Source organism: Pollachius pollachius (genome assembly GCF_949987615.1).
Source record: "Pollachius pollachius genome assembly, chromosome: 12".
NCBI classification, from domain to species: domain Eukaryota; kingdom Metazoa; phylum Chordata; class Actinopteri; order Gadiformes; family Gadidae; genus Pollachius; species Pollachius pollachius.
Window position 1 is genome coordinate 9790285 of NC_136945.1, and position 12685 is coordinate 9802969.

At 40.9% G+C, this 12685-nt stretch overlaps 2 protein-coding genes across 2 annotated transcripts; both read left to right on the forward strand.

The window, feature by feature from the left end:
- The first annotated feature begins 1854 nt into the window (after positions 1–1854).
- Positions 1855–6633, forward strand: lmod1b (leiomodin 1b (smooth muscle)). The gene is made up of 3 exons (XM_079748496.1): positions 1855–2411; positions 3831–5585; positions 5677–6633. The coding sequence occupies exons 1-3, from the start codon at positions 2142–2144 to the stop codon at positions 5701–5703; spliced, it is 2052 nt and encodes a 683-aa protein (XP_079604622.1). The 5' UTR covers positions 1855–2141; the 3' UTR covers positions 5704–6633.
- A 2250-nt stretch (positions 6634–8883) lies between these two features.
- On the forward strand, positions 8884–12401 carry timm17a (translocase of inner mitochondrial membrane 17 homolog A (yeast)). Its single transcript, XM_079748396.1, has 6 exons — positions 8884–8935; positions 9736–9835; positions 10517–10580; positions 10693–10821; positions 10942–11052; positions 11580–12401. The coding sequence occupies exons 1-6, from the start codon at positions 8910–8912 to the stop codon at positions 11654–11656; spliced, it is 507 nt and encodes a 168-aa protein (XP_079604522.1). The 5' UTR covers positions 8884–8909; the 3' UTR covers positions 11657–12401.
- The last annotated feature ends 284 nt before the right edge of the window (positions 12402–12685 follow it).

Here is a 12685-nt window from a genome sequence, read left to right on the forward strand (position 1 = left end):
TTGTTTTCTTCACCTCATTGTGCATGTTAGCTGGAAGATAAATGTTGTCTCCCTCACATTCCAGCCATAACCATTAAAAACCAGTGTTTGCCATAATTGTTGTTACAATGAAATGGGATGTTCATTTTGAAAGACACTTTTTTGTGTGAATCCGTTAAATCTGTGTATTTCTTGTAACATATCAGTCAGTGAAGTCGCTGGTGATGCTACTTTATTAAAATACACACATGATATCTTGCCTTACACGACCATATCAAAAGAAAGATAAATAGGTTTATTAACTTTTTTCCATGCAATTTAGTCAATCAAACCACTGCATATTTGATGATATTGTAACATGCGTCTAAAAGGCTCTTAACAGCGTAACATGAGGAAGTGTATATTTATGATGAGGTTGTACATTTGGTTGACTATTGTATTATATTAGTTATTCTCATCTTACTGTCAACCGATTCCTCCTCTACAAACCCAAAAAGTATGGTGAACCCCCCCCCACACACACACACATGCACACACATACATACACCCTCATATATTTTATTAACTATGGTTAAAGATGGTATAGATACAGTTCAAGGTGGTCAGTTCACACACAGCAGCAGCAGTTTCCCCAACCCGCTACCAGAGGTGATCTTTGTTAACATCCCTTTTGCTCCGGTGTTGTGGCCCCCTTGTAAATGCTTGAATGTTAAACATGATGTTCTAAGCATGTGTTGTACAGTTATTAATGCAATATGTATAGCCCTCCATGAGAATATAACTGGATTATGTTTATTCAGGCCCCAAGTATTGAATACGGCTATTGTTGTTTGCATCAAAGGGCAAATATGGTACATGTTCGAAAGAGATAACCTTTTCTCTATGTATTTAATTAATTTGTAGAACAGTATAAAGTAAAGGCCAATTGCAAATAATTAAATAAAGTTCAAAGAATGCTTCCCCTGAGAGCTATTGCAGCGTATTGTCTCAGGACAAATGTGAATGAGATGGAAATTGTTTTGTTCATATGTATATATTTATAGGCCGTTGTAAAGCACAAAGATTCCACTGGACTTTACTTTTTAAGATGCTGGTAAAGATTGACATCAATTTGCTTAAACGTGTTTCTGTTAATTTTGTGCTTCTGACCAACTCTATGAGTGTGTTGATGGAACTGAGACTGATTGCAATATCATGGTCTTGCTATGGCTTTTGTCTTATGTCATATGGATGGTGAGATATTGCAATATATTGTAATATTTTTTATTATTATTAAAAATAAATCTAACATGGAATGTACAAAAGACTTGTCTTACTTGTTTGTGTGTGTGTGTAGGTGTGTGTGTGTGTGTATAATATATCTTTGTCCACTAGATGTCTGTAATTATTAGCTAATCTATGTTCAGTTTGAAACAGGCCTATTTAGTTAATCTTTTTTTCAGTTTCTTGTAGTATGTAGAATGACCAAACAATGTCTTCTTACCCATTTATATTATCTACTTAAGTGTATTTGTAAAAAGCACAAACATCTTTGTTATTCAATGCCATTTACTTTAAAGTACATTCCTGTTAAGAGGACGTAAGTAATGAACTCGCACTCCTAAAGCCTAAATTATCTTAGTTGAAAAAAACCTATCTGAGCCTTTAATAAGGACATAATCACAAAAGTCTCCTGAAAATAACAAGAAAATAACAACAATTTGATTTATGTAATAGGAAGTCTCGCTGTGCAGTGCCAGGCTCTGCCTTCTTTGTAAACGCTGGCCCTCCCCGTTGCCTTTAAAGGACTATGTACACTGGACTAAATATGGACATGCACTTTTACAGGATTCCTAAGAATGTCCCAGGCACACAGTCCACTTTGAGGATGTGAGGCTTGTGCAGTCCGCCACTGCTGTCCCGATCTGGAAGGCAGCCTCCTCCGAGCCCGGCCTCTTTGCACAGGGATTGATGCCTCTGGTGGCTTCTTGGTCAGCAGGACTGGACGACAGGACACCATTGGCCTATAGGAGCCACAAATAACAACACCAAAGTTTCGTTTTTTATTTTTTAACAGAGATCTACTCAAAGTAACCACCAGAATCCACATCAACTATCACTTTTCAACAACTCAGGTTTTTTCTCTCTCTATCGGAGTCCTAACGTCCACTTTCTAGACCACCATGTCCAGCAGGAAGATCAGAGGCTTGACCCGCACGGGGCGGCAGGTGAGCGAGGATCCGGACCTGGACAACCTGCTGTCCACCCTCTCCCCCGAGGAGGTGGAGGAGCTGGAGAAGGACATGATGAAGGCTCCCGACCCGGCCAGCGAGGCAGGGAAGCTCCTCGCCCAAGGGGAGAACCCGTCTCTCGGGGCCCCTCACTCTAAGGCGAGCGGTCGGACAGAGAATGATCCTGAGGGCAGGCTGGGTCCCAGGGAGCCATCGATGGAGGTATGGTCACACCATCACTGAGACCTTTATGCTTCCCCCACTTTATTGTTAGTGAAGAAAGACATGTTGCTTAGTGGCTGAGAAATACACAAATGTTAAGGCTCTAGGTTAGACTACTTTGCAACTGTTGTCTTTTCCTTTTCAACTGTTATCCAGTAGACCTTAAGAGCAAATGAAGATTGTATTTTGACAAGACACAAAATTATGATAAATCACAGTAAAATTATCTTATTTTTTTACACAGCCCTCTCGGTATGTAAATGATAGCTTCCATGAGATATGTTTTCACTTTTGAACAACTGCCCTGCCTTTGGACAACTGGACCTCATGGATATCCAACACGTCATTAATATTGGGCCTCCTGGGGTGAGATTCTGTGCCAGGAAAAAACCCATCCCCCCAGGGTCACTTGTCAGCCATTCTACACCCTCCTCAGTATACCCTCATCCTCGGTGTATAAAAAGACACGGTGTAAACACAAAGAGAAGTGTAAGCAAACACACAAACACCATTGGTATCTGTGTATCTGCTTTGGGCCACTAAGCAATACGTCTCTTTTCACATAAGCATGTTTTCCCTGGTAGTGTTATGGAAGGAGGCATGGGGGCTGGGGGCTTGACATTTAACGTGTTTAGTTGAGAGCCATGGCCCTGTGGAGCTTCTTAATCCCGGTCTGATGGAATTCCTTGGGTGATTACTCCTACGCTCGCTGCCTTTTAAGGACACGTCTGCAGTGGTCTTGGCCAAACAGTCAGAGTGCTCACAAATCAAACGCTTAGTCTGTAGTGACTCTCCCATTGGATGGACCGCTGTAGGGCTTGGAAATGGTTCCCTGTCTTGTGAATCACTAAGAAACCCACACATAGTGTATCATGTGGGTTTTTAGGTGTGTTCAGTCACTAATTGTAAGGATGAGACATTCATAAAGGCTCTGGATTACAACCGCAGATGCCACAACATGGTTTGGTGTTACATCATGGGTTACATCATACTTTGTTTTTGTCTTCCGGGAAAGAAAGGGGAGGTGGTGGGGTCCTCTGTTTACACTCTCACACTCTGAGATCTTCTTTCTATCTTTCTTTCTATCTATCTATCTATCTATCTGTCTATCTGTCTATCTGTCTTTCTGTCTGTCTGTCTGTCTGTCTGTCTGTCTGTCTGTCTGTCTGTCTGTCTGTCTACCTATCTATCTATCTATCTATCCACCATTACTCTGTCTATCCATCCATACATACATCTACCCAACTATATCTATTCAACTATATCCATCCTTCGATCTATCTATCTGATGAAATGTCTTCTAAAGTCAATATACCTTTTATAATAGTACAGGTACAGTAAGGTACACTGAAGGTCCTACTGAAGGTGAATACACCTTCTAGTACATCACTAAAGGTTCATCTTCCTACCCCACAACAGGCTGATGCCAAGAAGGAGAGCCGGAAGCAGAAGTGCCTGAGGACGACAGCCCTGAGCCAGGAGGGGAATGAAGACAAGAGGGGAGGACTACAGAGACAGGCCAGCGTCTCGACAGAGCGAGACGCAAAGCTGGACAGCACCAGGAGCAGCCGAGGAGGAGCGTCCGAGGGCTCCAAAGAGGATTCCCTGGGCCTCTCCAGTAGATACAGCAGGAGGAGCGAGGTGCGAGGAGACACCAAAGAGACATGTGAGGACAGCAAAGTTCCAAAAGACAGGAGGGAAGCCCGCGAGAGCACAGGCAGCAAAACCAAAGACATGATCTCCAAGTTGCAGGAGAAGAAAGAAAAGGAGAGCCTAGAGAAAGAGAAGAAAGAGGACTCCAGGAGGAAGGATGACAGCAAAACCAAAGACATCATATCCAAGCTTCGAGAGAAAAGCGAGAGAGAAGGCAGCAAGGAGAAAGAGAGAAAGGAGGAGGTCAGAACCCGGGGACGTGTCTCCATGTTGCTGGAGAAGCAGACTAAGGCAGAAAGCCAGGTAGACGAGAAAAACGGTCGGGAAAAGGATCAAACAAAATTAAAGCTTGAGCGGCAAAAGACTGAGAAGGCTGAGGTTGACGGTGTTGAAACGAACGCCGAAAAGGTAGAGAAAAAGAAAGAGACTGATGAGGAAGTGAAGACAAACGATAAGGCAAAAGAGGAGAAAAAAGTAAACGCACACAATGATGTAGAGGAGACCCAGTGCAAGGAGGGCCGGGACGAGAGCAAAAACAACAAAGGTTCCAGAGCCAACAAGGCCGAGGAAAGTACGACTCTCAACAACTGTGACGGGATCAATAGTCCTAAGAGCAAGGGTGAGGAAGAGGAGGACGAGGACGCTAGCATGTTCGACGAACAGATGGAGCAGGTTCGAAACAATGACCCATCTCTCCTTGAGCTCAACGTCAATAACTCAGAGGTCATCAAGGTCAAAACACTCATTCAGTTCGCCGAAGCGCTGCACAAGAACACATGCATAAAGACATTTGCCTTGGCCAACTGCCGGGCTGATGATCACGTTGCATATGCTATCGCTGGCACCCTTCGCCAAAACAACACCATCACCAGCATAAACCTTGACTCTAACCTTCTCACCCCCAAGGGCATAATGTCCATCATCCAGGCTCTGCAGCGCAACGCCACCCTGACTGAGCTACGCTTTCACAACCAGAGGCACATTTGTGGCGGCAAGACAGAAATGGAGATGACAAAAATTCTAAAAGACAACACAACCTTGTTGAAGCTGGGCTACCACTTTGAGCTGGCAGGGCCCAGAATGACCATGACCAATATACTAAGCCGCAACATGGATCGGCAGAGACAGAAACGCCTGCAGGAGCAGAAGCTTGCCCAGGCCAATGGGGAAAAGAAGGGGGCGCTGGAAGTACCCAAGATTGGTAGCGGTGGTGGGTCTCTCAGAGGCACGCCCAAGGCTTCTCCAAGACCCTCTCCCATCCCCTCGCCCATGGCATCGCCAAAGCTCACTCCCAAGAGAGGTGGAGTAGGAGGAAGCCCTGGTCCACCGCCACCTCCACCTCCACCTGGGGGTGGACCTCCGCCTCCCCCTCCACCCATGCTAGGCGTGGACTCCCTTAGGAACTCCCTGACACCAGTTTCACGGAGGAAGATGGATGCAAAGAGCCCAGGAGGTGGCAAAAACACAAGAGACCAACTGCTGGCCTCCATCAGAGGAGGTGGTAATGTCCAACTGAAAAAGGTTAGGTGAAATATGCATATGGATTGATTTGTAAGAACGGACGTACATTCACATCTTATATTTTACTAATGTGTCTCTTTATTTTGTGCAGGTTCCAGTGCCAAAGTGGTTGCAATAATTCCCATTGGAATTGACAGGCCACCAGAAAGGGATGATGCTGGTTGACATCTGGCCACCAGCCTTCAAGAGGATTCTAAATATGAACATCCTCCCATGCTGTCGTAGCATTTCTTTATATGTAATTGAACCGTGGGATACATGGAGGCAGAGAAAGAAAGTCAAATGGATGGTATGAAAAGAAAAGCCCTCACAATGATTTCCTCCCCTCTAACACTGGACCAATACGATGCTAGGGAGGATGAGTGATGCAGGGTTGACTTCAACTGCAGCAAGTGTCAAGAGTTTGTGGTTGCTTTTTTGTTTCTATTCATATTTATGCTTTACCTCTTATTTGCACTTGAATATATGAAGCCGATCATGTAATTAAAATAAACATGTGAGCGTGGAGGGAATAAAGAATGACATAAGACTTACAAATAGCTTAATGATTCAATCTATAAAAGCCAGCTAAAGATAAACGGAGCAATAATTAGATCTAAATATTTATTTGTGGGAGAAAACCAGTTCATAATTTTTTACTTGAAATTCTGCACAAATGTGGAATTCTAGAAAGTAGATCAGGGAAGAGATAAATGCAGAGCAGGTTTTCCTAACTATTTGACAGGTTTAACAATCTTACAGCGCCAGGGTAACCGTATTGATGGAATGAAACAAGGTTTGTAGTGTGTCTCAATGCCGAATCTCAAAATATCTCAGGCAATGTTCAACACATTGGATAACTGCCCAGTGGATTCCTGATCTATTATAACAGCTTGCAGGATAGAATTTGAGTCTTTATCAGGAAGTAGATTTTTTTTTTTCAGCATCCAAACTGATATCTGTATTTTTTTAGGCTGGGAGATTGAATATTGTAGATACTTCTTACATAAAATAATGTGTTTATCAAAGTCTTATCTTGACTTATGTCGTACTTATAACAGAATGTGCTTCTCAAACTGATCTAATGTTATATAAATGGCGGTGATGGCAATGATTGCACATTGTAACGAATGGTTTTATTTTGTATAATCACACAAACATGCCTTTTATTATGACTGCCTGTATGTCTTCAGTTAAAGATATAGGTATATTATTAATGGAAAGAAACAAATATGTTATATTTTATATTATATATTAGTATCAATCAATAGTGTTACCCAAAAGGAATAATTTGGTTTGGATTGCTGTGGCTTTTTCACCTCGGTAATGTTCCAGGCTGGAGGGAAGTCACCATATCAGCCCGTCAGATATACCAGGTGTTTGGATAATCAGGGTGCGACGGGATGAGAAGGAGAGCAGGATAATAACAGGCTAGTTTAAGTATTCAGAGAGAGGGAGAGAGAGCGCAAGAGAGCAGGACAGCAGCAGACCAGTTTATGTATTCATCCCCTTGCCTCAGCCTCTGCATCCACCAAATGTCTATATTTGGTCATTTCTCCAAGGAGACTTACTCTGTAACCCATTCCTTTACTGTTTGTATGTGCCGTGGGGCCGGCGGTCTGTCTCCTCTAGTCTGGCCAATAGTCCAGATCTTGGCTGAAGGGAAAATAACATAAGGAGATGGCTGGTTAATAGTTGATAAACACCAAACAGCATGAAATATTATTATTTATATTGTACCCCGATTCCTTGCGACAGGAACATTTAAAGCACCTCACAATTTGGCCGTTCACGAAAACAAACTATCAACCTGCAATCAGGCTAATTGTAATTCATGTCTATAAATATGGTCGGACAGGTGGGTGAGGATGAGCAACCATTTTGTGACATCCATTTTGCTTCACTTGTTGACTGGTGGCCCATAGGCATATTTTTTTTTATTTCAATTCCAATCTTGGTAAGATAATATTTTTCACTGGGTTTTCCATTTTTCCATCCACGGCTGCATGAACGAAAACCATAACACACATGCGGGTATAAGCATGTGTGTTATGGTTTTCTGCACTTATAAGCATAAGTGCAGTCTTTTTTTTCCCCTTTACATCTTTCGTTGACCTCATGACTGTTTTTATCGAGGTCAAGGAATAGTGGTAAAGGACATAGGAAGTAATTTCTTGGACTATCGAAGCGCTCCTGTTGGTTCTGTCTCAGAAGAGGCCTGATGTATCTTCACCTTCCCTACAAAAATCGATGGTCATTTTGTAATTGAGAGCAACTGTAGACCTAGGCCTACTACTAATAATGTGTCCAGAAACAAATTCTCTTTCTGATTTTGGCAGGTGATGTCACAAAAACATAAAGATGTCCCATCAACCAAGATTTGTGATGTCACACCAACCCTTGGCACATCACATGACGACGACACCAATTGTGCCTGAAACATTGATACCTAGCGTTTGAAATGGGTACTGCAGTCCAAATATACAATATGGAAGAGGGTTTCCTCCCTCCGCTCCCTTCCCTTCTAGACTCGACTTATTGTTAGCAAATTATAAACCAAATCATGTGGCTTCTGTTGCGTCATAATTTGCACCCCTGTTGTGAAACTTGTCCCCTCGCGATTTTGTTAGGGTTAGGGAATAGAAGAGAAGAGAAAAGTATCTAGTTGAGTTTGAAAGCGTGTAAATAAAATATGTTCTTCTCAACACAAAATCCTTAAATTATTTTATTCTTAACGGATATTACGGATCTTGTAATTTATTTAATGCGTTAATATATAAATCTCAATACTTTCCATTCACCAAATAATTTCAATAAAGTGTAGTCCTCTGTTATTTAATTGCATCCCTTCTGACTAAAGGACAGGATAAATGTACGTGCATAAATATTTTTTGTTTCTGTGTCTTTGCATCATAAAACGTCCCTTTATTGACTGATTTAATTTTTAAGTTTATTTTGGCCAAACATCACGACAGGGATGCAATTCACGACAGGGATGCATAGCTACTCTGTCACAACGCCGCAAAGCACATTTCGAAGGAGAACAAACTGGCTGTAGGCTTGCTGGTAGAGGAGCCATAATACTCAGCATGTGTCCTTGATCTCTGATGACATATCATGGTCATTTTATGATCTAGTAGGCCTACAGTCGATGCGTCACATATTTTTCTTCTTTAACTGTAGTTATATTTATTTTTTTACTCTGTCGTTGGGTTTAATTGTATGATAACCTTTTTGTTTGTTTTGGCGAAAAACTACAACGTCAGTTTTGTAACAGCCCTTTCACCCAAAGCTCTTACGTCACATTGCTAAGCGTGACGTCTTTCGGAACACCAGAAGAACAAAATGGAGGAATACGCAAGAGAGCCATGGTACGAGCTGTATAAATACTTAAAATATGTGTTTTAATCCATTAGGACCCACTTCTTGCGTTGAACAAATTGACAATTGAAGTCATATTTCATACTTTTGAAAGTAGTATCTGTTAGTATTGTAGCATTTAGTGAGGCAACCCTGGGTTGCAATGCTAACAGCATGTAGCATCAGGGCTCTACCAGCAGAGCATTGAAAGTCAACGCTAGTCACGTTGCTAGTGACCTTGTCGGATATCTTATATATTCAGCAACCATTGTTATACATGCCATTTCATTAGTGAAATAGCATGTGATCCCAGTCATTTCACTATTTTAACTACTAAATAGTTATTCAAACTGTGACATTTCCACGTTTGTAGACTGCTAGTTATACATAATAAGTACTTAGTGAGTCTGACTGCATTGAGTGTGTTGCTCAACGTTTTTTCTTCAATACTTTAAAAATATCTTTGTTGATAATGTATCGGAAGTCTAGTAAGACGTTTCGAAATTGTTAAAACATGATGTTGTTGGCATGGAACTGGTAATATGCTCACACATGCAGTGGGCAAAATCCAGTGCAACCTGCTGACATTTTTGCATATTGACGAAAGCTGAATCGGATGCTTGCATTGGTTTATGTCCTTTTATAACATTGTTACAGTTTACAATGATTTCCGATATGGAGACAATTTCTGCTGGTATCCGAGGTCAGAGATAAAGTTGATGCCTATATAACCACTCGAACCTCACCATACCAGTGTGAGTCAATGCCAAGGGACCTCACATATATAGCTGTATGTTTGTTTTTCCTTTAGTCCCTGGAGAATCGTGGACGATTGTGGCGGTGCCTTCACAATGGGGGCCATTGGTGGTGGGATTTTTCAGGCTGTCAAAGGCTTCAGAAATGCCCCTTCAGTAAGTTTTAACCAGAAAACATATTGTAAAACCGACTGTACATATACAATTAACAAGAAGAATGGCCTCATAGTTTGTGTAAACAACACATGTCAGACTGCACAGGTTTTTTGATGCTATAATGCAAGTTTGCCCTAAAAACCATCCAAAAAATATTCCTAATACAGAATTCAGAAATGCTCATGGCTTTTTTTTAAAAAGCCAACCGACTAGATCTAGGCCTACCACACATACATTCCAAAGGAGGAGAACCTGCTTTGGAATAACCCGGAGCAAACTATCCTACGCTAGTTTTTGGACGTTGTGTCGAAGCTCTTTTTTATTTATTCTATTTAATTAAATTATTAATGTGACTATTGGAAACTTACAAACACAATGATAATAGTTATTATTTGGGTTAAAGCATGTGATGCCCACACATGCTAAAGGACTAAATGAGCTTCACTCTATACATTTAGTTAATAAGTAGAACGCTAATGGGAGTAGGGTTGCCTAAACTAGATTATATTCAAACAAATTTGGGTGTATTTGTTTGTTCTCTACGGATAAGAAGGAAAAAACAATCCTTTGGGAATTGAATTGGGCATGTCTGCATATTATGTGGCATGTCATTAGTGTGTCAAAGCAAAACTTTAAATTGTATAAGACTTCTTTCTTGATGAGATGTCCCTTTCGTTGTAGGGAATGAACCACAGAATGAAGGGTAGCATGACTGCCATCCGCACCAGAGCTCCACAATTGGGAGGTAATCAAGTGACATCTCTCCCAAAATACATCCATAGCGAGGTCAATGATGTTCCTTTATCAAGGCATGTATGTTAGCTGTCTTGTCATGATTTTGGTTTGTCTGATTTCAGGTAGTTTTGCTGTATGGGGAGGCCTGTTTTCTATGATTGACTGTGGACTCGTGAAAGTTCGAGGCAAAGAGGATCCCTGGAATTCAATTACAAGTGGAGCCATGACCGGAGCTATTCTTGCTGCAAGAAGTGAGTAGACCTGGTGCAACGGTTCAAGAAAACGATGTATGACAAAGCTTGTGCACATTTCTATTTACATTAGAATGATGTTTGTTCAAGAGTTCAGCTGGGACTTTGTTTCTTCCTCAGATGGACCAGTGGCCATGGTCGGTTCTGCTGCCATGGGAGGCATATTGCTGGCTCTGATAGAAGGCGCTGGAATACTTCTTACCAGATTTGCTTCGTCACAGATACCTACCGGTAAGTTTGGTACTTTTGACTGGACTAAATGTCAGCTTTGGTTTTAGATTACACAGTGTATAGGGCAGCATGTAAAAATGACAAACTATGAAATGACTATGAGCATGTTTATTCTGTGAGATGTGCTGAAAACGGCAGGTGACACTTTTTAAATGGGAATCTTTGGACTAAAATGAATTGTTTGACATTTGGAAAGCTACACATGGTGTAGTTTGAAAAAAAAAAGTTACTGAAATTGGTTGTTACAATTTATTCTAAATAAATATAAAAAATAAAGAATGTATGAAAAAAGAAATTAAATACTGAGCTGAAATGTTGCAATTTAATGTTACATGTTTTTTAAAGGCCATTTGTGAGTATTTAATGCATATGTATGCATGTTCGGGATGCCTCCATAAAGGAGACATTTTTGTGTTAAGGTTGTGGGTAAAGGACCCTCTTTCTACAGACGTCTAGGACCAACCAGGGAAGGAAAGGGACATCTCTAATCCTAAAAAATAACATTTATTTTCATTTCTTCCGTCTAGGTCCCCAATTTGCAGAAGAACCTGCATCAGCCCCCATGGCTGCATCTGGTTTTGGAGATTACAGGCAATATCAATAAGGACGGGAATCTCTTGACATCAACTAGTTTTTTTTGAATTACTTGTGGAAACTATGAAGAAGGAAAAGAAGCTTAAAAAGAATATGTTGAACATGGGCAACAATTTACACCAATTTGCACCTTCAATGGACTCACCGAAGCAGGGAACAAAATACGTCATTGTTTTCCTTCATTTTGGATCCAAGTTATAGACTCGTCATCTTGTTTTACTCAGCCATGTCATGTTGTGTTTTACCATGCCGACATTGGTAAAACACAAATAACTTGACCCGTCATCCATGTTGGCCGTGCAGTACTGATCGACTCTTAACTACTGGAAAATCTACCCATGTCGCAGATGGAAGCTGTTGAATTGAATAATGTCTATTAAATGTGTATATATACAGTAAATATTCAGCATGTATTCAAATATTTGCCTTAAAGATGTCACCTGCTTGGGCTGGCCGTTTTGTGAATCCAAAACAGCCACGCCTCCTTATTTGTTTTTATTCCATTGTGATGGGAGTCATTGATTATCCTTGTTATCCCTGGGGTGTCTGATTTTAAAGATCTTTATTTATTCTTAGTTGGAAAGTGTTGAGATTACTATCAGATCTACTGGTGTGTTTTTTTTTTAACACCAGAATAGTAAAATTGCTAATAATAAGGGATTGCATTGGCAGGACACGATGAGGAATGGTTTATTACAAATGACATCACATGAGATATGGAATCCTACCAAAATAAATGTCTCCTTCTGTCTATTTGTTAACTTTTGATGTTTGTGAAATTCTTTGACTAGACCAAAGACTGATTAGCCAGGGTGTATCATCTCCCCCACTAGAGGGTAGTCCACGCTCATACCTTTTTATTCCCCCCCTCCCCCCTGCTCTAATCTAGAATATATAATTGGCCATATGTGGATGCGTTAGAAAGTTGTTTTACCCTGATATAAAAATATATGTGACACATTGTACTTGTATTGAGCCTATTACAAGCAAACATTTAATAGGAAATCTGAAGTGACCAAAACTGTTAATAACATAACTA